Source organism: Mobula hypostoma, chromosome 15 (assembly GCF_963921235.1).
Source record: "Mobula hypostoma chromosome 15, sMobHyp1.1, whole genome shotgun sequence".
Taxonomy (NCBI): Eukaryota; Metazoa; Chordata; class Chondrichthyes; order Myliobatiformes; family Myliobatidae; genus Mobula; species Mobula hypostoma.
In genome coordinates, this window is record NC_086111.1 from 5,696,902 (window position 1) to 5,721,474 (window position 24,573).

At 43.4% G+C, this 24,573-nt stretch overlaps 1 protein-coding gene across 5 annotated transcripts in view; it reads left to right on the top strand.

Annotated features, from left to right (window-relative positions):
- plxnb1b (plexin b1b) overlaps positions 1-24,573 on the top strand; it is a 373,688-nt gene that overhangs the window by 306,082 nt on the left and 43,033 nt on the right. For all 5 annotated transcript variants that reach the window (XM_063067659.1, XM_063067658.1, XM_063067662.1 and 2 more), the window contains 8 exons: positions 1,468-1,648; positions 10,118-10,360; positions 11,614-11,790; positions 12,561-12,709; positions 14,673-14,773; positions 16,298-16,515; positions 17,831-18,009; positions 20,557-20,623. In XM_063067659.1, coding sequence (XP_062923729.1) covers positions 1,468-1,648; positions 10,118-10,360; positions 11,614-11,790; positions 12,561-12,709; positions 14,673-14,773; positions 16,298-16,515; positions 17,831-18,009; positions 20,557-20,623 — 1,315 coding nt within the window. The remainder of the gene's footprint in view (positions 1-1,467; positions 1,649-10,117; positions 10,361-11,613; positions 11,791-12,560; positions 12,710-14,672; positions 14,774-16,297; positions 16,516-17,830; positions 18,010-20,556; positions 20,624-24,573) is intronic.

The window sequence follows — 24,573 nt, forward strand, 5'->3', positions numbered from 1 at the left end:
CAAGCAGAGGAGGTGGTGAAACTGTAAGGAGCAGTCAGGTTGGACGGTGAGGGCTGAGTGGATCACAGAGTGTAGACCCAACTGGAGGTGAAAGGAGGCTGGGAATTGGTGTTGGTGAGCTTGACATGTCTTTGGGTCCTGCAGTTGTGATCAGGGTGCAGGCCGGTGAGCTGGGAGGACTGGCGTGGGGTGTGAGCTATGTGATTGGTAGTTTGGTTGCTGGGTCAGGTGAGGGTTACAAGTCTCAGATGATGAACGTCTGTGATGGAAGTGAACCAATAGGGGAAGGGTTCTCGGCACCGGGCTGAGATCTGCTCATTTCCCACAGATCTTTGCAAGAGTGATTCTGTGCAATGCTGTCACAGCAGCATGACTTAGAAGTTGTATTTCAGCAGGTGTTGCACAGCTTTGGATGTAGGGCATAGATGGGGTAATTATCTATGAGTTACTCAGAGATGCATGGAGGAAACCAGATGAAAAATTGTAAATGCAATGATTAACATTAACTATCAAGCCCATGGAGCTGAGGCCCTGGTCCACTCTCAGGCTCACAGAGCTGAGGGCCACTGTCCGCTCTCAGGCTCTCTGTGTGCTCTTTCCTGATGCTTTTTTACCCACGCTTCTGTTGAAAATCATCTATATGATGGGAATTTGTGGTTGTCTCAGGTTTTAGAAAGGAAGAAATGTGTAATCTTGGAAACAAAGTTCTTTCTCCATGTATGAGGACACATCAAGTTCACGTTCAAGTTTAATTATCATTCAATCATACATGATTACAGCCAAATGAAACAGTGTTCCCCCTGGGGCCAAGGTGCGCAACACATTACCAACACCACACAGCGGGCCAAAAAAATCTCAATGTAGGCTCCACCGATTGAGCTGTTATGAGAGGCTTGTATTTATATAGCACCTTTCACATCCTCTTTTTCTACCTCCTGTACTACTGACAATGAAATACGTCGGAAATGTGGCATTGGGGTGAGAAAAATAGTGGCCAGTCTACTCACAACACACATGTACAATGCCAGAAATGGGCTATCTATTCTTAGGTTGGCAAACTTCGGATAAGATACAGAAATTGATTTCCCCATGCATCTCTTCAGGTACTAGTGAGTCTTTGCAACCTCAAAAAGGTCACTTTTGATACCCTGCTGTTAGAAGGCTGTAATGGTTCCCTGGTATGATAAGATGGACTCTCGACTTCACAATCCACCTCAATACGGTTTTGCACTTTACTGTTCTCCTGCATTGTACTTACTCGGTAGATGTTACACTCTATTCTGATTCTGTTATTGTTTTACCTTGCTCTACCTCAATGTATTGTGTAATGATCTGATCAGTATGAACAGTATACATTAAGATTTTTGCTGTGTCTTGGTACATGAGCAAATAATGAACCTACTCCAGAAAAGCTTTGAGAGACATTCCCTGATTAAGATTGTTGTCTGGTCTTGTGCCCTGTTTCAGTGGAGGACGAGTGATCAGTGTCCAAGGTCAGAACCTGGATGCAGTGCAGACACCCCAGATGATGGTACGGTTGCTCCCAAAGAATAGGCGACAGGGATCAGCCAAGTTACAAAGCAGGCCGTGGAGGAGGAAATGCAGAATGACAAAGGACAACAGTTCCAATGGGACGAGTTTTCGCGAGGTGAGACGATCTGGTTCCACTCACTGGATAAGATGGTGAAGGAAAGCAAAGGTTTACGAGCAATTCAGCTGACGCGACTGGATTTAGGCAGCCATGCACTGTGGAGTAAGGTGATCACTGTCAATTGGAAGGCAGGTTGTCTACAGGACACCCTAGAGCAAGACAGCATGGTCAACAGGACAGCACAGGGATGGGTACAGTCAACATGTGGGGTACTGTGTGACGGGCACAGCCCTGTGAGTGAGTTGGATACAGTTGGCGGTGGATGAGACAGGTACAATTGCTGGTAGGGGGATGGGGGGTGCGGGTAGGGACGAGGATGTGGATGGGGCGGGTAGGGACGAGGAGGTGGGTTGGGCAGGTACAGTTGCTGGTATGGACCAGAGGGGTGGGGCAGGTAGGGACAAGGGGACGGGTGGGGCAGGTACAGCTGCTGATAGGGACACGGGGTGGGTGAAGCAGGTAGGGACATAGGTGGGTAGGGAAAGTAGGGATACGGGAGGGTGGGGCAGGAAGGGACATGAGGGGTAGGTGAGGCAGGTACAATTGTTGGTAGGGACGCGGGTGGATGGAGCAAGTAGGGACACACGGGTGGGTGAGGCAGATACAGTCACTGGGGAGGGGGAGGGAGCCCCACAGGCAAGGGATGGTACAAGCTGGGGTTGGTGAGTGCCTGAGGATCAGGTGGGTACAATCAGTGGGTGGACCCCATGGGTGAGCTGTGTGCAGTTGGTGGGGTAGGGTGCAGAGAGACATTGTGGGTGAGGCAAGTACAGTTTTAAAAAAAAATACAGTCTGCAGTGGAAATTGCATAAGGTCAAATTGCAGAAGCAAATCTTCCTATCCAGCTACACTGTACTCCCACTGTTTATGACTAAAGTTTACTTTGTTTTCTACATCATCTACAGCCCATTACACCTACATTCTGGGGCAGAGGCCGCTGAAAGCAAATCGCCAGGGTCCTCTGTCCTGGGCCAAAGGTTGATCAGCCCTGTGGCTTCTCCTTCCACCACACAACTTCATTCATCTGCTGGATGAATATCTTCTGTCTCCGAGGAATCAGGTCTTTGGAGCTGATGTTCTGGTTTATGCACCTCTGGGTTTTTTTGGGATGCGTTTGCTAGCCCCATTCTCAACTCCCTTCCTTTTGCAGATGGGTTTGGAAGTGTCAGTGACAGAATTGCAGTTCACTTTGTGCTGATGACAAAATGGTGCCTACCAATGAAGGAAGAATTCAATCATAGCAACAGCCACAGACCAGCAAATGGTGGCATGTAACTGCAGCATCAAAAGAGATGAAAATAGAAGAGGTTTTCTGCTCGTTTCTGTTGTCAAACTTACACACACACACACAGACACAGACACACACACACACACACACACACAGACACACACACACACACACACACACATATATATATATATAAAAATTTGCAATTTTATATATATATTTCTGAGTGTGCGTGTGTGTGTGTATATACATACACACACACTCAGAGAAAAACACACACACACACAGACACACACACACACCACACACACACAAACACAGACACAAACTCTCACACTCACACACACACCACACACAGACACCAGTCTCACACACACACCAGTCTCTCACACACACACACACAGACACACACTCTCACACTCACACACACACCACACACAGACACACACTCTCCCACACACACACACACACAGACACACATTCTCACACACACACACAGACACACACTCTCACACTCTCTCACACACACACACACACACACACACACACACTCACACACACACCACACACAGACACACACACACACTCTCACACACACACACACACACACACACACACCCACCCACCCACCCCTGAAATTTCTGATTCTCTCAGAATAATTGAAGAGAATCAGCAATTTGAGATTTATCAACAACCCTTTCAGAAGGCTGGAGGACCTCAGCACGTCAGCAGCAATGGAAGTGAATGAACAGTCGATGTTTCAGACCAAGACCCTTTAGCAAGACTGAAGAGGAAGGGGGAAGAAGCCCGAATAAGAAGGTAGGAAGAGAGTGAGGAGGACAAGCTAGAAGATGATAGGTGAAGCCAGGTGGGTGGGGAGGGGGATGAGGTAAGAAGCTGGGAGGTGACAGGTGGAGAAGGTAAAAGCGCTGGGGAAGAAGGAATCTAACAGGAGTGGAGAGTGAACCATGGGAGAAAAGGAAAGAGAAGGGGCACTGGGAGTGGAGACAGGCAGGCGAGGAGAGGAGTTAAGAGGACAGAATTGGGAAATGAAGATGAGGGAAGGCAGGCTCCTCTAACCTGACTGTAGCCTCATTAAGGCAGAAGAGGAGGCTGTGGACTAACATGTCCGAATGGGAATGTGTTTCATGAATTGAATTTGAGATGTATGATGTGTGGAAATTTCACAATACACATTCAGTATATAATTAGTAGAATTATATGTTGAATAAGGACTGAATTAGCCAGCTGCAGACTTTGATGCTGCTTAAAGGATACGGATTTAGACAGCAGGAAGCTCTGTGGTAATTTTACCAGTTTATCAGCTGTAAATCATTGGCTGAAGATCAAAATGGGAGGCTTAATCCTGGCACAGTTTGACCGTACCTGGTTTAATCTCTATGTGGGGTTTTCTGTCAGCTGTTTGACTCAGTAGCAGCAGAGTTGTATATTGATTCAACAACACATCACATGAAAAGAACAAAATATCAGTCCATTCCCTGCAGCTCTGTGATAATTGTAAATTAAGACAAAGCATCTTTTTTTACTGAGAGATTTAGTGTGGAGCCATGCTGCCAGGAACCCACCGCTTAACCCTAGCCTAATCACAGGACAATTTAGAATGATCAGTCAAACTACTAACTGGTACGACTCTGGGTTGCGAGAGAAGCCTGGTGGAAACAAACAAACACACACACACACACACACACACACACACACACACACACACACAGGAAGGGACAAACTTGCTTACGGAGGTCACTGGAATTGAACTCCGAACTGTAATAGCTACACTACTGTGGCAGAGAATGTTGCTGCCTGTTAATGCACAGCAAGATGCCAGTATTCTAATGTCTGGATCTGCTTTCAGGATTACAGAGTGAAGGATACAGAGCGGTCTGGTTCCTTCAGATACCATTGCCTCTAACAGTGCAGTACTGCTCAGTACCACTGGAGTGAGACTTGACCCTTCAGCCTTGTGAGTCAAAGATGAAAGCAAAATCAGGTTTATTATGGTGTGAAATTTGTTGCTCTGCAACAGAAGTACAGTGTATGTATTCAGGCTTCTGTACCTCCTCCCTGATGGTAGTAATGAAAAGGGCATGTCCTGGGTGGTGAAGGAACTCAATGATGGATGACAGCAGCACTGAATAAGCCATGGCTGATGCACTGGGCCACCATGACTTGCTGAAAGACAACGTAGTTCTACAGGGAGAGCGTGGACAAGCTAGACCTGCCTCTTTGGCTTCTAGAGTAATTAAACACGTTGTTCAGTCAGAGTTTTGGAATAAATTAGATTAGATTAGATTCGACTTTATTGTCATTGTGCCAAGTACAGATACAAAGCCAATGAAATGCAGTTAGCATCTAACCAGAAATGCAAAGAATAGTGTTATTTACAAAATAACTGTGAATAAAAAGTAAGTGCTACAGCACACAAATATAAAAGTACTGAGACAGTACAATATGGGTGTAATACTGCTCAGCGCTGAGATGTGAGGTTCAGCAGGGTCACAGCCTCAGGGAAGAAGCTCTTCCTGTGCCTGCTGGTGCGGGAGCAGAGGCTCCTGTAGTGCCTACTGGATGGGAGGAGAGTAAAAAGTCCATGGTTAGGCATCCATGATAATGCTTTTCGCCCTGCCCAGGCAGCGTTTATGGTAGATGTTCTCAATGGTGGGCAATTGGGTGCCAATAATCTGCTGGACAGTTTTCACCACACGCTGGAGTGCTTTGCAGTCTGATTCGGGACAATTGCCATACCACACTGAGATGCAGTTGGTGAGTATGCTCTCAATGGTACAGCGGTAAAAGTCCGTCAGTATCCTGGGACAGAGGTGAGCTTTCTTGATGCTCCACAGGAAATACAGGTGCCTTTTTGATCAGGTTGGAGGAGCTCAGGGACCAGGTGAGATCCTTGAAAATGTGGACACCCAGGTGGGCACCACTTACCCATATTTGTTCATGCCAGTTGATAAAGAGCTGCCGAGACAATTCTCACCTTCTCAAACCTGCTCCTTGCCTGAAAGGCATTGGCTCTTCTTGTTCACCTTGTTTACATTCAAGTGCTGTTTGAATCTGGTGCGAATTTCTGCCTCTATCTCCTTTCAGAGCATGAATTCCAGACGCCTAACTTCCTTTGGGTGATTTGTTATCGCTTCTGCCCAAAAATATTTTAAAACCAGGGAATGTACTGTAGATTTTAGATTCCTTTACTCAAGGAAATAGGTCCTTTCCCATTGAGTACAGGGTACTTAAGGAGGTGGCTCTAGAAATCGTGGATGCATTAGTAATCATTTTCCAATGTTCTATAGATTCAGGATCAGTTCCTGTAGATTGGAGGGTAGCTAATGTTATCCCACATTTTAAGAAAGGAGGGAGAGAGAAAACAGAGAATTATAGACCGGTTAGCCTGACATCAGTGGTGGGAAAGATGCTGGAGTCAATTATAAAAGATGAAATTACGACGCATTTGGATAGCAGTGGCAGGGTAGGTCCGAGTCAGTGTGGATTTACGAAGAGGAAATTATGCTTGACTAATCTTCTGGAATTTTTTGAGGATGTAACTATGAAAATGGACAAGGGAGAGCCACTGGATGTAGTGTACCTGGACTTTCAGAAAGCTTTTGATAAGGTCCCACATAGGAGATTAGTGGGCAAAATTGGAGCACATGGTATTGGGGGTAGGGTACTGACATGGATAGAAAATTGGTTGGCAGACAGGAAACAAAGAGTAGGGATTAATGGGTCCCTTTCAGAATGGCAGGCTAGTGGGGTACCGCAAGGTTTGCTGCTGGGACTGCAGCTATTTACAATATACATTAATGATTTAGATGAAGGGATTAAAAGTAACATTAGCAAATTTGCAGATGACACAAAGCTGGGTGGCAGTGTGAAATGTGAAGAGGATGTTATGAGAATGCAGGGTGACTTGGACAGGTTAGGTGAGTGGGCAGATGCAGTTTAATGTGGATAAATGTGAGGTTATCCGCTTTGGTGGCAAGAACAGGAAGGCAGACTACTATCTGAATGGTGTCAAGTTAGGAAAAGGGGAAGTACAACGAGATCTAGGTGTTCATCAGTCACTGAAAGTAAGCATACAGGTACAGCAGGCAGTGAAGAAAGCTAATGGCATGTTGGCCTTCATAACAAGGGGAGTTGAGTATAGGAGCAAAGAGGTCCTTCTGCAGTTGTACAGGGCCCTGGTGAGACCAAACCTGGAATATTACCACCATTCAGGGCCCCAAACAGTCCTTCCAGGTGAGGCATCACTTCACCTGTGAGTCGACTGGAGTGATATACTGCGTCCGGTGCTCCCGATGTGGCCTTTTATATATTGGTGAGACCCGACGCAGACTGGGAGACCGCTTTGCTGAACATCTACGCTCTGTCCGCCAGAGAAAGCAGGATCTCCCAGTGGCCACACATCTTAATTCCACATCCCATTCCCATTCTGACATGTCTATCCACAGCCTCCTCTACTGTAAAGATGAAGCCACACTCAGGTTGGAGGAACAACACTTTATATTCCGTCTGGGTAGCCTCCAACCTGATGGCATGAACATCGACTTCTCTAACTTCCGCTAAGGCCCCACCTCCCCCTCGTACCCCATCTGTTACTCATTTTTATGCACACATTCTTTCTCTCACTCTCCTTTTTCTCCCTCTGTCCCTCTGAATATACCTCTTGCCCATCCTCTGGGTCACCCCCCCCCCCCGTCTTTCTTCCCGGACCTCCTGTCCCATGATCCTCTTGTATCCCTTTTGCCTATCACCTGTCCAGCTCTTGGCTCCATCCCTCCCCCTCCTGTCTTCTCCTATCATTTTGCATCTCCCCCTCCCCCTCCAGCTTTCAAATCCCTTACTCACTCTTCCTTCAGTTAGTCCTGACGAAGGGTCTCGGCCTGAAACGTCGACTGCGCCTCTTCCTATAGATGCTGCTTGGCCTGCTGCATTCACCAGCAACTTTGATGTATGTTGCTGGAATATTGTGTGCAGTTTTGGTCTCCAAATTTGAGGAAGGGCATTCTTGCTATTGAGGGAGTACAGCGTAGGTTCACGAGGTTAATTCCTGGGATGGCAGGACTGTCATATGTTGAAAGATTGGAGCGACTGGGCTTGTATACACTGGAATTTAGAAGGATGAGAGGGGATCTTATTGAAACATATAAGATTATTAAGGGACTGGACACGTTAGAGGCAGGAAACATGTTCCTGATGTTGGGGGGGGGGGGGGGAGTCCAGAACCAGAGGCCACAGTTTAAGAATAAGGGGCAGGCCATTTAGAACGGAGTTGAGGAAAAACTTTTTCACCCAGAGAGTGGTGGATTTGTGGAATGCTCTGCCTCAGAAGGCAGTGGAGGCCAATTCTCTGGATGCTTTCAAGAAAGAGTTAGATAGAGCTCTTAAAGATAGCGGAGTGAAGGGATATGGGGATAAGGCAGGAACTGGATACTGATTGTGGATGATCAGCCATGATCACAGTGAATGGCGGTGCTGGCTCGAAGTGCTGAATGGTCTACTCCTGCACCTATTGTCTATTGTCTACTCTACTTGTGTCCCCCATAGTTTTAAAACACTTAAAATTAAGTTATGCCCTGTCACTATCCATTCTAAAAAAGAAACAGCCTTACGTATCCACTCTAGCCTCACCACCATCAAGGATGTCGTCAAAAAGCGATGCCTGAAGAAGACAGAATCCATCATTAAGGATCCCTACCACCCAGAACATGCCCTCTTCTCTTTCCTACTATCAGGGAGGAGGTACAGGAACCTGAAGATGCGCACTCAATATTTTAGCAACAGCTTCTTTCCCTCTGCCATCAGATTTCCGAATGGACAATGAACCCATGAGACTGCCTCACTGTTCTAAATTGTACTGAACTGTTGCCGCAAGACAACAAATTTCACGGCATATGTTGGTGGTGATAAATCTAATTCTGATTCAATCTTCCCAGGTCTTTGTTCCCCTTTACCCTCCACATACTGTTGGTGCTGTGGCTGCAATTTCTTGAGGAAACTTTCTCCCCTTTTAGAAACAGTACTGGTTAAGGAGCAAGATACCCTCACAGAGGGTTTGGACTGTGTCCTTAATCACGTGCTTCCTCTTTGTTCACCTGGAAGTTGTCTGGCTCCCCTCTGATTGCGCAGATGTGAGCCCTGTCCGTCCGTCCTCCTGAAGCATGCTGTCCGAGTGTGTTCGGGCAGCAAGAATGCCACTTGTTGCTTAAGCTCCAAAAGTACCACTACGGTACAGAAACTGGACTGCAATGGGCTGGAGGGCTCCACAACGGGTAGTTAAAACCCCCCAACACATCAGCAGCACCAGCCTACCTGCCAGCACGGGTGCAGGATAAAGACAGAAATATCTGCACATGGACTGTTTGTGTTAGTCCCTTCAGGGAAGAGAACCTCCTGACCCGGAAACAGTTAATTGTCCCAGGCCGTCAGGCAGATCAGTACCTCCACCCATTAACTCTTCCCACAACCCCCCCCTCCCACCACTACATACACATCATCTACCATCAGTTTATGTACATACAATGTATATAACAGTTACTTGTACCGTGTGCTTTATAGAGTTGATTTTATATTTATAATTATTGTGTTTTTTTATGGTGCTCTTTATGTTTATTGTATTTTTAATGCTGTATCGGATCTGGAGTAACAATCGTTCTGTTCTCCTGTACTGAAGAATGACAAAAGTTAATGATAAATTTTGAAAACTCAGAGTTTGGGTTCTGCCAGCTGACTACACTGTGGGTTATGAGAACCATGGTGGCCACGGAAAACATTCCCTCAGCAAGAGAATGTGCATTTCACGGACCTGAAGTCCTGCGAAACAACTGATTAGGTCAGCGAGCAGAGAAGTTTAAAGTTCGAAGTAAATTAAACCCCAAAATTCACCATATACCATCCCAAGATTCATTTTCCTGTTGGCATACTCAGCAAACCTATAGAATGGTAACCATAGTAGGATCAATGAAAGATCAACCAGAGTGCAGAAGACAACAAACCGTACAAATGTAAATAAATAGCAATAAATGAGAAGGGTCCTCAAAGTGAGATCATTGGTTGTGGGATCTCACAGGAACCAAAATAATACAATCTATTTAATCCTTTACTCTTGTCAGCGAAGTCCCTCACTGGTAAAATGCACAGGATAATTGCTGTAATACTGACGGTTGGATATAGTTGACGTTCTTCTCACCACTGTTTGTTTCTCATCTCCAACTTTTCAGTTTTATGAGTCCTGCCAGGTGAACTCGTCCTCCTTCATGACTTGCAAAACGCCATCGATCGAGGCTCCCATCAACGGCGCAGTGATCACTGTACACTTCATCATGGATGGTCTGTGCTTCAACTTCAATGAAATCAGTCCAACCAAGTTCACGTACAAGCCTGACCCCATACTGAAACCGCTCAACACAGACGACCCTTTGAAACCTTACAGACATAAGCCTGGCAGTGTCCTTTCTGTAGAGGTACAATGACTTGTAAAACTTGTACGCCTTCCTCTTCCTCCCCCACCTTCTGCCCCCTTCTTTTCCAGTCCTAATGAAGGGTCTCAGCCTAAAATGTCGTCTCTTTATTCCTTTCTGTAGATGCTACCTGACTTGCTGAATTCTTCCAGCATTTTGCATGTGTTAGTCAAGATTTCCAGCATCTGCAAAATTTTGTGTTTAACGTGATGCATTCTTTGATATTGCAGATGGTTTTTATCTCAGCAACAACATTTCATGTAGTCTATACTTGTACCTTTTTGAAGAACTGCTGTGTTTGATATATTTTTCAAACACTACATCTGCCGTTTTAGTTTAATTATACACTCCCTCAGGTGATTGATAATAACTCTAACAAACTGTATATTCCTAAAAAAAAATGTTTTCCACTTTGCTGGCTGTAATACTAAATTAGACTGGATTTTTGGAAGGAATTTTTCAATATGATATTATTTCCCCAATTCACTACACGGTTGGAAACTTTTGACATCTATTAATTGATTACAATCCCACATCAATGATTAAACCCCCACTTTGGGGTGTCTTGGCATTTTCTTGCCTATAATTTATTTTCTCCCCACACCTTCCCCATCATGATTTGACAGTGTTCCTTGTTGTCTCTTGTATATGGTCTGACATTATTTCCTCAGATTTAATTGCTCTCGGAAGACCTATCTTTATTCCTTCAGATTCATTTGCCCCTCTAACCAAACAAGCCTCAACTTCCAAATTGTTGCCTTGCTGCTCCTCTGCACACTGTTGTAACGCAGTTATTTGAGTTACTGTTGCCTTGAATCAGTTTGGCCATTCTCCTCTGACCTCTCACGTTAATGAGGTGTTTTCACCCGCAGAACTACCAGTCACTGGATGTTTCTTGTTTTCCTCAACATACTCTGTAAGCTCTAGAGATTGCTGTGCATGAAAATCCCAGGAGACCAGCAGTTTCTGAGATACTCAAATCACCTTGTCTGACACCAGCAATCATTTCACGGTCACAGTTACTTAGATCTATTTCTTCCCCATTCTGATGTTTGATCTAAACAACAACTGAACCTCTTCACCATTTCTACATGTTTTTATGCATTAAGTTGTGCCACATGATTGGCTGATTTTATATTTGCTGTAATGAGCAGGTGTACATTACCACTGCAGTCAAATTTTATTTCACTATTATTCATTGTGAATAAAGCAAGTCTCTTCTCCACTTGTCTGATTTCAGTCTGTCTCTCCTACAGGGGGAAAACCTGGATCTTGCGATTACAAAGGAGGAGGTGGTAGCAATGGTGGGTGAGGGGATGTGCCTTGTGAAAACTCTGACTGGGAATCACCTGTACTGCCAGCCTCCCTCAGAGCAGCCTGCCCCACGGAGGAGGAGTAAACGTGACAGCACGGACATGCTACCGGAATTTATAGTAAGTTAAATATGTCTGGCGTATGGCATACTTGATACTGAACAACGTTCACTCTTTTTTTACAGCTGCACAGGCCAATCATTGATCTGAGCAGGAACTTTTTACGTGGCCTGAAATTTGTGCGACACTTAAAATGTTTTTTGTAATATGCATACTATGAATATTCAGAATGAAAACTGAAAAAAATCACATACTTTTGGTTTTATTTATTAATTGAAGGGTTTAAAGACATACAATACAACAAAAGAAAAATTTTCCATATTTTATGAACTTTTAAACTTAGATGGCATCGGCATTCAGAGTACTGACAGTTTATTAACAATGAGCTACGGGTTTCCATTCTGTGTTTATTGTTTCAATTTGTAACAGTGTTGTCACTTTAAGCACCAACAGTATAAATATGTTGAAGCTCTAAAATGTTTCAAAAGTAAAGGTTATGGTTTGTTTATTATTTAGAAAATTTATGGATTATATTCATTAACACAATTAATTACAGGTCATTTCACCATTATATTAGCATAGATTTCAAAATGTTATTAGCGTAATTTCTAAATTCAATTAACATTATATGAAAGACAATTCCAGCTGCAGGGCAACAAAGACCATGTGCGTGGGAGCATTTCAGTTACTGTATTGCCCAAACTTAGAGGGAAAAGTGTTACTGAATATAACTGATGTCTTTCAAACCTAAAAGAAAACTGCATAGTTTTCAGTTGGCACTGAAGTCTGTTTCTCATTTTGTTTCTCCCTTTCCATCTTCGTTCTCGCAGGTGCAGATGGGAAAACTGAATTTCACACTTGGAAAGATCCAATATGATGCAGAGAGTCAGTCTAATTTCCCCCTGGAGGCACAGATTGGACTTGGCGTAGGAGCATCCATCGTGGCATTGATCGTCCTGATCATTGTCCTTATTTACAGGTACTCTATGGTTAAGTCATGTTCTCACTGCAGTTTTGAGGTGCTGCAATAGTTAGCGTGAAGTTAGTGCATTTCAGGGTCTCTAAGTTTGCATGTCCTCCTTGTGGAATGCATAGGTTTTCTCTGAGTGTTCTGGTTTCCTTCCACAATCCAAAGACGTACTGGGTAGATACAGTGGACATTGTAAATTGTCCCGTGATTAGGCTGGTGTTAAATCAGGAGTTGTTGGGCGGTCCAGCTCAAAGAGCTGGGAAGGCCTAGTCTGCACTGTGTCTCAGTAACTAGAAAGATAGAGCTTAATTTAAGATCAATGGTACTGGATGATGATCTAATCATTGTTTTCGTTCTGCAAAAAAACAGGTCAGGCAGCATCTGTGGAGAGAAATAGACAGCCAACTGTTTTGGGACATCTGGATGTCTAACTGTCTTATTCCCTTCACAATGTTGCCTGATCCACTAGGTTCCTCGGATGGTTAATTTCATTTTTGCTCCAAATTTCAGCATCTGCCTACATTGTTTCCACTCACTCTGCCCCAAAAGGGTCCATATGAAATCAGTTGTGAAAGTGACGGAGGTCTGTTCATTTCTCTTCCACCAGCCATTCATGCTTTTTCACCGCTCCACTGGGTTTGGGAAGTGAAGAGTTCCCCGATATGACAGGTGGAGCAAAGCCACGCTCCAACTGCCAGGCAGCAGCTGCTGTTTTATACCACTCCCCTCTCTCTGGCCTTTCTGCTCCGACTGGCGGCCTGTTTGATTAGGAAGAAGCTTTTTGCATTGAATGTGAGAGGTTTTACCCCACTATCAATGTTAGAGTTTCCAGATTCCTAACATTAAGCAGTCCAGCACATTTTGGGCCATCTGGCCCACAATCTGTTGTGCTCACCTACATAAACCTACTCTATGATTTATCCAACTCTTCCCTCCTACACAGTCCGTAACCCTCCATTTTTCTGACTTCCATGTGCCTATCTAAGAGTCTTTTAAATATCTATGTGGTAACAGTCTCTACCACCTAGTAGTGCATTCTGGGCGCTAACCACTCAGTGTGGGGAAAAAACCGATCTCTGACATCTCTCCTCAACTTTCCTCCACCTAGTAGTGCATTCTGGGCGCTAACCACTCATACGACTGCCCTCTAATCCAGGTTGTGTCCTGAAAGTCTCCTCTGCGTCTTCTGTAAAGCTTCCACATCCTGTCTGTAAAGAGGCAAACAGGACTGATCACAATCCTCTGGAGGTCTAACCAGAGTTTTATAGAGTTGCAACATTACCTCGTGGCTGGTGAACTCAATCCCCCAACTAATGAAGGCCAGTGCACGTAACGCCGCCTTAACCACTCTATTAACGCACGAGGCAACGTTTTATTCATTGGAAGCACAAAATAATCTGCAGATGCTGGGGTCAAAGCAACACTCACAACACGCTGGAGGAACTCAGCAGGTCGGGCAGCATCCGTGGAAAAGATCTGTCGACGTTTCGGGCCATACTACCCATTGTGTTTTCCCCTATTCTTTCTTCACCTTTCCTGCCTATCACCTCCCTGCTTCCCCTCCCCCACCCCTTTATCTTTCCCCTTACTGGTTTCTCACCTGGAACCTACCAGCCTTCTCCTTCCCACCCTCCCCCCACCTTCTTTATAGGGCCTCTGCCCCTTCCCTCTACAGTCCTGACGAAGGGTTCCGGCCCGAAACGTCGACCGATCTTTTCCACGGATGCTGCCCGACCTGCTGAGTTCCTCCAGCGTGTTGTGAGTGTTGTTTTATACATTGTGGTCTGGGTAGCAATTCCTGCTTGTGTCACCTCATCTTGCCTCCTCCCCGCTCCTGTCATCGTCTCAGTGGATGAAGCACCTGAGCCATAGCGTGCCGTAAAGTTCACGCTTGTATCCGTAACAGTGAGTAACGTGGTCTCATTTCCTCGCGTGACGGTGAGTAACGTGGTCTCATTTCCTCTCGTGACAGGCGGAAAAGTAAACAAGCTCTGAGAGACTACAAGAAAGTACAGATCCAGTTGGAGAACCTAGAAACCAGCGTCCGCGATCGATGCAAGAAGGAGTTCACAGGTAGAGTTGTATGTTGTGCAAAGGTATTGCTCACGCCTATTTCACGTATGTGCATAAAAGCCAAGTGCTGCATTGGTTTGTTACTGAGCAAGGTTATACTACTGCCACTCATTTTCATTCCATTGCCTATTCCCATTCCAACATGTCTGCCCTGCTGCCACGGTGAAGCCTCTCTCAGGTTGGAGTAGCAGCTTCCAACCCTACAGTATGAACATTGATTTCTCTAGCCTCTGGTAATTTCTCCCCTTTCCCTTTTCTCTGTTTTCATTCCCCATTCTGGCTCCCCTCTTACCTCTTCTCCTCAGCTGCCTATCACCTCCCCTGGTACCCTCCTTCCCTTTCTCCCATATCAGATTCCTCCTTCAAAGTTTAAAGTAAATTTATTATCAAAGCGCGTATGTGTCACCATATACAACCCTGAGATTCATTTTCTTGCAGGCATACTCAATAAATCCATAATGGAGTAATAACTATACAGAATTAGTGAAATTCTGTAGCAACTTGAGCATTCAACCAGTGTGCGAAAGACAACAAGCTGTGCAAATACAAAGAGAAAGAAGAAATAATACTGAATAACTAAGCAATAAATATCAAGAACATGAGATAAAGAGTCCTTCGAAATAAATCCATAATTGTGGGAACATTTCAATGATAGGGCAATTGAAGCAGAGTGAAATTATCCCTTTGGTTCAAGAGCCTGATGGTTGAGGGGTAATAACTGTTCCTGAACCTGGTGGTGTGAGTCCTGAAAGTCTTGCACCACCTTCCTGATAGCAACAACGAGAAGAGGTCGTGTCCTGGGTGGTGGGGGACGCTGCATTCCTGTGACATTTTGTGTAGATGTGTCCAGTGCTGGGGAGGGCTTTATCTGTGATGGACAGGGCCATATTCACTCCTTTTTATAGGATCTTCTGTTGAAGGGCATTGGTGTTTCCATTACAGGCTGCGATGCAGCCAGTCAATAAATTTTCCACTGCAGACCTGCAGAAGTTTGGCAAAGTTTTACATGTCATGCCAAATCTTCGCAACCTCCTCAGGAAGTAGAAGTGCTGCTGTGTTTACTTGGTAATTGCAATTACATGCTGGGTGCAGGGCAGGTCCTCCGAAATATTAACACCGAGGATTTAGAAGTTGCTGCTGCTCTCCATCTCTGATCCTCTGATGAGAACTGGCTGTTCTGAGGACCACCGCCTTCAGCCATTTACTTTTTCCATCTATCACCTCCCAGCTCCTCACTTATCCCCCTTCCCTCACCCACCTGTGCTCCCCTCGCCTGGCTTCACTTTTCACATTCTTGCTTGTACTCCTTCCCCTCACTCACATTATTATTTTGACTTCTTCCCCCCTTCTTGTCCAATCCTGATGAAGGGTCTCAGGCCTGAAACATCAACTCTTCATTTCTCTCCACTGACCTGAGTTCCTCCAGCATTTTGTGTGTGCTTATTACTGTTAATATCTTCTCATCTCTAGATCACTAACCAAATATTCTTTTTTCCATGTGGGATTTCAATATAACATGAGAAGATCTCATGACTGAGATGATGGATCTCTCCAGTGATCTGGTTGGAACTGGAATTCCATTTCTGGATTACAAGACCTATGCCGAGCGAATCTTTTTCCCAGGACACAGGGAATCTCCTCTGCAACGGGATCTAGACGTTCCTGAATCACGCCGGCAGACAGTGGAACAAGGGCTAGTCCAGCTCTCTAATTTACTGAACAGCAAGTTATTCCTCACCAAGGTATAAGAAAATACTTCAGATCCGAATCTGTGTTGTAAGAGTGTCCACACATTTCAAACGTAGACTGTGTGTAGATCATTACAATTTTCAGGCCCTTTAACCTACTCCAAGATCAATCTAACCTTTAGCTCCTTCATATCCCTCCATTTTCTGTCAGCCATGTGCCTTTTTAAGTTTCTTAAATGCCTCTATTGTATCTGTCTTAATCACCAATCGTCCAGAGCAATCCATACACCCACCACCCTTTGTGTATAAAAAAACTTACTTCTGACATCTTCCCTGTACGTTCCTGCAATCACATTAAAATTCTCCCGCCTCATAGTCACCATTTCCCAGCTGGCCATCCATTTGATGTGTGTCTCTTATCATCTTGTACACCTCTATCAGTGGTAGAGTTGCATGTTGGGTGGTGTAAGGAGGTACATATTACAATATACTGCTGCTGTTGTGTAGTAACAAATTTCCCGACATGTACCAGTGATATCAAACCTGTGTCTGAAGGAAGAATGAGGGTGATCTCATTGAAGCCCATCGAATATTGAAGGGCCTACATAGGGTGGACATGGAGCCGATGTTTCCTATAATGGGCGAGTCTAGGACCAGAGGGCAGAGCCTCAGAACTGAAGGACAGCCCTTTAGATCAAAGATGAGAGGAATGTCTTTATCCAGAAGGTGGAGAATCTGTGGAATTTATTGCCATGGGTGGCTGTGCGGCCCAAGTCATTGGGTGTATTTAAGGAGGAGGTTGATAGGTTCCTGATTAGTAAGAGCGTCAAAGGTTATGGAGCAAAAGCAGGAAAGTGGGGTTGAAAGAGAAAATAAACTAATGATGATCAAATGCCAGAGAAGACTCGATGGGCCAAATGACCTAATTCCGTTCCATGTTTTATGGTCTGTGAGCTCACAACAGTCAAAGACGCTGTAATCTTAAAAGACAACACAAGTAGAATATTCTCATCTCAGCTAAAATACCATCCATATACATTGATCCCACTTAACTCTCCACGCATTCGCATTCTGCCACTTGCCCATACCTTGGAGTAATTTAGCCTACTACTCTGCCTATCCTCGTGATGTGACAGGAAACCAGAGCACCCTGGAGGGTGGGGTGCGGGGGTATGGGGAGAGTTCATGAAGTCACAAAGAGAGCGTGCAAACATATCACAGACATTTGGCCAAGTTTCCCTTTCAACTGAAAGAATTTCTGTGAAAGAAAGTGACAAATGCTTGGCTATGGGAAGAGAGCTCTGTATATTGAATCCATTATTTTTGCCTCTGGTGGTTTAAGGATATTTTGTGTTTCTTCCTGTAATAGTTCATTCACACACTGGAGAGCCAGCGCACCTTCTCGCCGCGCGACCGTGCTTACGTGGCTTCACTCTTGACAGTCTCACTGCACGGGAAGCTGGAATATTACACGGACATTCTGAAAACACTCTTGAATGACCTCGTGGAGCAAAATGTTGCCAAGAACCCAAAACTTATGCTGCGCAGGTAAGGGTCCATTGAGCCTGGTAACTTCTTTCAGACCAAATCCACAATATTGCTGCTCTGTCAACTAACTCAAAAGTACAGTTCAAAACTAAACTATATAGACCTGGAAAGCTCTAAATCTGACCCAAAATCTGTAGTGATGTCTTTGGGAATACTGTAACAATTCATTGCTCTTCTGAGGAGAATGTTAAACATGAGAGATTCTGCAGATGCTAAGATTTGATATTAACACACCTAAAATGCTTGAGTACATGTAGTGAAGGCAAGAAGAATTTGGAATAGATCCTTCATCAGAATGGAAATGCTAACATGAAGGCTAACACAGCAGGTCAATATGTAGACCAAGAACTGTAATGAGTTTTAGCAATACATAAAGTGCTTAATGTTGACGTTATCAGTCAGTGTGCATGAATAGTTGGATTATATGCAGTACTTACTGCATGTTACACCGTTGGTGTTTAGGGCAGCAATGCAGGTCCTTCATCTCTGTCCATCCTTGGCCACTCAGATGTTGAAGGATTCTTCATTGTTGTTTCTGTAACAGTGTTCTTTTCCCAGTATTGGTTGTTAGCTCTGAGTTTGAACCCCTGAACTTGGAGGACCGGTTAACCACTCTTTGTCTGTGCTTACCCTTTGACCTGTTTGGCATGGGTCTACCAAGAGACAAAGCATATAGCCCTGACTCCAGCCAACGTAGCTCTCTGGGTCATGAGGCACACAAGCCTGCAAACCATGATGAGGTTATGGTCCTCTTGGAGGGATTATGTGCAGTATGTTTTAATATTCCATTTATTTGTGGGATTCTATTATTACCCCTGTGCTTTGTGATCTACATTGTTTCTCAGTTAAGTAATACCTTAATTACAAAAAAAACAGTATTTCAAATTCCTGCATCATCTCTCCACTGAGTATTTCTGAGATTTTGTACTCCCCGCAAACCTCTGGGATACCTGCACAACTCGGATTCTGACCTGTCAATTATCCTTGAATTCAATCAATCTATTATTTTTGAAGCTGTGCACTCAGCTTCCAGGTATTGGTGTTTCACCACCCCCATTCCATATCTGGCTATCTGTTTTCCTCCTCTGAAGTAGGTGCTCCTTCAGTCTTATCCACTTGACTAACATCTTGTGCAGTTGCCCTAATATCTCCAAGTCTGGCTTGGTGTCAGCTTCATCGGTCTTACATCTTGGCTCTTACTGAACCCAATGAAGTAATTGTTCATGTCAGTCATGAGCAGAGCACACATACAGGGGAAGTAAGATATAGTGAATTCGCACACTCACTAGGTTTCCCTGATCACCCCCCCCCCCACCACTACCCGTGAACAGTCAAAGAAGAGGAAAGGTAATACCCCGAAAAGGAGTCTATGCTGGCCAGGCATTCTTCTTGATCCCGATGTAATCTCCATGTTTTTGACACGGGTCCTCCACATCCGCAATGGTTGGTCTCCGCAGAGTTGTTGCTGCCTGTGCTCCCAAAATCCCCCATTTCTGTTCTTTTCCTTATCAAATCAATCTGTATTATTTCAATTTAATTGGCTCAAGCTCAACAGACTGACCTCTGTCAGCTTCTCATCGGATATAGCCCTAGTCTACAAACAATATTGCTTTATAGCTGGCTCCTCCAGCTTTGTGACCTAGGTCATGTCTTTTGTTCCGTTCAAATCAGTCCATCCAGGTCAGCCAAAAACTGGACCCAGATGACCAAGTCACAGGCTGTTCCTTCCACATGCCTGCCCCTTTACCTAATAATAGCTTCTTATTTGAGAATGGTCTCAGGTTTAGCAGATCATCAACACAAATTCCTTATGTCCATGCTCAATTGCTCTGATTAAGTTAACCCTGACTGAGAAGCAGTTCACAAAATGGTGGCTGCAAAAAATCTCTCAAAATGGCTACCTCCATTCCTGCAAGCACATGGTCAGAACAAAGACTTTTGTTTTGTCTATTTCCACTGCCCTTATCTCACTTCTATTTGCTGACTTGTAGATTCTAGTTCTTTCTGGCCAACAATAGATAGTTACAATGTGTTATACATGGGATTCGGATAACAGAACAACTTGAGAGATATAATTGGTTGTATAAGTTGTAAAATGAAATGTACTTTAGTTCACTGGTCTTTGTAGAGCATCAGTAGAAAATCTTTTCCAACTTGCACTCATTTGTGTTGTGTATTTGAAAGTTTTCCCCACATTACCCCAAGGCTTGCCGTGAGTGAAATCCCAAAGATGTGGCCTCACTGTCAGGCTTCCTGACAAGTTATGTTTTAACAGCTGCCCTCATCATATGACAAGTTCAAGTTCAGTTTATTGTCATTCACCCGTACACATGTATACAGCCAAAAGAAAGAACATTCCCCTCACAAAGGTGCACAACACAGTACATACAACTCACACCTAACACAAAGTAATACTACCACAAATAATAAGGTGCATTTATGATACCAGTTAGATAAAGTAAACAGTATAATATTACTAGCACTTCGTATTTGAAAAATAAAATCATCTTTGAAGCAAATTGTAAAGGTGTTTTCCAATTATTTCAGGACCGAAACAGTGGTGGAGAAGTTGCTGACAAACTGGATGTCAATCTGTCTGTATGCGTTCCTCAGGGTAAGTATTCAGTTCAGTATTCTGTATATTAATCAGAACAGAGTACTGTATTTGAATGCTAAATAGATATTCTCTCTTCTTCCATTTAATACTGCACTCCAGCAGGCTTGAGAAGTGTCAGCTGACAAATGTGTTGTTGTTCCAATAGACTGTAGCCATAACATTTATTTTGGCTCCTCGAGGAGGAACTGGACACAAAAACCCAGGCCATACCTTCCTATTTTGGCTGTCTGTATTGCACATGCAACCCAGGTTAATTAAACCCAGATGTAATGTTAGAAAGTTCTACCTGCAGACGGATGAAAACGAGGCTTACAGATTTTTTTTAAAATAAAAGATTTGAAAAAACACTGCGAGGGCGGGGCAGGCTGGACACAGGATGGAAGGGAGAGAAATGAAGCAATGATTAGAAGCTGAAGACATGAACTGTTAAGAGTATCTTTACCCTATTAACTTAAAACCCCTAGAGGAGAGGCAATAGCGATAAAAGATTCATTGAAGCTACAGCTATAATGAGACAATATCAGCAGAGACCAGTGTCCAAAATCCCTACTGTGTAGTCGGGAATTAGTTCTGCAAAATTATACCAAGGGATTTGGTCAAGTTTTGTGAATTGACTTTCTGTGGATGATAAACTATTTCATTCCAACAAACCAAGAAACAAGGTGGCAAGCCACCCAAGCTGAAGAACCAGTGCGGGAACGAAATGCGTAACATTGCAAAGGATTTAATACGGTTGGATGTACAAGCCTATTTTCATTCGAAGAACCCAAATTTGATTTTCTGCGAGAACTGATTATTTTTGCAAAGACTTTGATAAGTTGCTGAATGAGATTTACTTTGTTTAAGAGTTGTGATGTTGGAGAATTGCTGTGAAAGGAGTTAAGCTGTATAGATATATAATTTTTGAATGTGAATTTAAACTTGCAGATATACTGCCTGGCGCTGAAACTGAAGTTAACTATAATACTTGAGAATAGGAATTGTATTTGGTTTTCTAACTAACTAGGGATAAGTAAAAAAGAAAGTTTAGTCTGTAAACTTTTAAATAGGGAATAACACTAGATCTAATTAGTTAGATTAGAGTAATAAAGGAATCTCACTGATTCTAATTGAAAAGGAATTTGTTGTGGTTTGATATCAAAGATTTGGAACCTAAACAGAATGTTTGAATTTTGAATTACCCTGTACATATTGTTTTTTTTTCTTATAAACAAAACTTATTTCCAGAAGTGTGTGGCTTCTATTCACTGCCTCCTTCCGATACCTAGAACCTTCTGATGGCCTATCAGGATCTTTTTCTGAGGATCTAGCCTGGTCCCAACATATTGATGCGGCTATAAAGAAGGCAAGACGGTGGCTAGATTTCATTAGGAGTTTGAGGAGACTTTGTTCAACATTTAAACACTCAAACTTCTACAGATGTACCATAAAGAGCATACTGATAGGCTGCATCATTGTCTGGTTTGGGGGGAGCTGCTGCTCAGGTTCAAAAGAAGCTCGAGAAAGTTGTAAAATTAGTCATTTCCATCATGGGCACCAGCCTCTGTAGTATTCAAGACATCTTCAAGGAGGAAAGGCGGCACCCATTAAAAAGGACCCCACCTCACCACCCAGGACATGCCCAACTCTCACTGTTACCATCAGGAAGAGGGTACAGAAGCCTGAAGGCACACACTCAATACTTTATGAATAGCTTCTTCCTCTCTGCCATCCAATTCCTCAATGGACATTGAACCCATGGACACTACCTCACTTTTTTATTATTTCTGTTGCACTATTTTTAATGTAACTATTTAATATATATATTTTACTGTAATTCATTTTTTAAAATATTTATCATGTATTGCATAGTACTACTGCCTCTAGGTTAACAAATTTCACAACATATGCTGGTGATATTAAATCTGAATCTGATTCTGCTCTTACGTACAGACACTCCTGTGCTTAGTGTCACTTTATGGACATACAATCAATCTATGTATATAAGCTATCTTATATGTTTATATTTAATGTGTTTTTTTATTATGGTTCTTTATAGTTTTTTTTGTGCTGCATTGGATCTGAGAGTTGTTTCATTCTCCTTTACACTTGTGTCCTGGAAATGGTATTAAACAGTCTGTTTTTTTTTGAATAAGTCATGTTCTCTCTAATCCAGGCAGCATCCTAGTAAGTCTCCTCTGCACCCTCTCTAAAGTTTCCACATTCTCTTATAATGAGATGACAAGATCTAACACAATACCATAAGAGTTATCTAACCAGAGTTTTATAAGGCTGGAACATTAACCCCCGACTAATGAAGGTCAGCACATCAAAACTGTAGGGGTTGACTGGAGAAGTTGCAGTGGAATCTGTGCCTGGATTCAGAAATTGTGTAATTATTGAGTGTACTATGATCACAAGGATTTTCTCTTGGTTGGAAGATGTTTCTGCAATAATCGTATGAAAGACGCACTTTCCAAACAATTGCTCTATTCTCCATATTAGGGTGCATCTAGTCACCACTCTTTTTTTTACCTCTGTGGCCCTGTAGTGGAAAATGATTGTACTCAGTTGGACACTCAGGAAATACTGAATAGTTGGACATTCAAGTTTTAATTGAGATCCCACCCTTTCAAGCAGACATAAAAATATTGCTGGCCGTTGTTGAATTGGAACATAATGTCTTAACCAGCATTCATCTTTATCAATGTGTCAGCCTTGCTGTTTGTCTGCATAATAGTAATAGCTAATAATTTATTAAGTGTAAATCACTTTAGGGCTTCTTGCAGTCCTACATAAATTCTCATTTGTTCTTGTCACCTGTTTATGTTAACAGAATGTGGCTCTTGGTGCTGATTAATTTATTGCAGGTACTCTGTAGTTCACTGTACCTCTGACAGCATTAACTTTCCTTGGGCATATGTTGCTTAAAAGGTGTTAGTTTAGAACTTGCTACTTAATTTTCCCAATCAAGATTCAAGGCAAGTTTTATTCCCAGCCTGAGGGGAGTGGAAGATTAAGAGTATGCAAAAGCATTTAAAATAGGAGTAGGAGTAGGGTACTCATCCCCTTAACCTGCTCTGCCATTCAATATGATCATGATTCTGCAGACACTGGAAATTCAGAGCAACACACAAAATGCTGGAGGAACTCAGCAGGTCAGGCAGCATCTTTGAAGAGGAATAAACACGAAAGATTTCAGGCTGGGGGGGGGCGTCACGTGATGACGTGGGATTGAGATGTGTAATTCCAGCTGTCCCGTAAAAAAATCAGCAAAGTACCATTTAAACAAAGTAAAGTTAATAAATAATTTCCGAAATCTACTTATTATCTTCGTAAAACTACTCTACGATATGCCTCATAAACCGCAACAGAAGAAGTCTGTTGTTGCGAAGTCGCTGCGAGATGGGAAGAAAAAAGGGCCTACTGCAGCGATGGAGCCTCGGATTCAGGTTGGATCTCCTTCGGAGGAGATGCATTTTATCTCTGGTGTAGAAGAACAGGGAGCAATGGCGGTAGCGGTCTCTCGGAAGAAGATGCCGGAAATGCGCATGTGCAAATTGACATAATTTAAACTACAAGAACCGACGGCCTCTGCAACTGAAAGTGACTCAGAGTCAGAATTGGATTCCACAGAGACCACAGATGAAGAAGAGGAGGAAGAACCGGAAGAGACTGGAAGTAAAGGAGATGACAGAGATATAAGAGAGGTTTTATTGCAATTAACGGCTGAACTAAGAAAATTAAGGACAGAGCTTAGAGACGTGAAGATGTGCTATGATAAAGCTATGAAAAGACAGGATAAAATGGATAAGAAACTTCAGAAGATGGAAAGAACAATTGAGCATATTAATGATAGAGTGGAAAAAACAGAAAATGATGTGATTGGAACACGGAAAGAAATCGACTCTTGGAGAAAGTGGATGTGTTGGAAAATTTTAGTAGATGTAATAATCTTAAAATTGTTG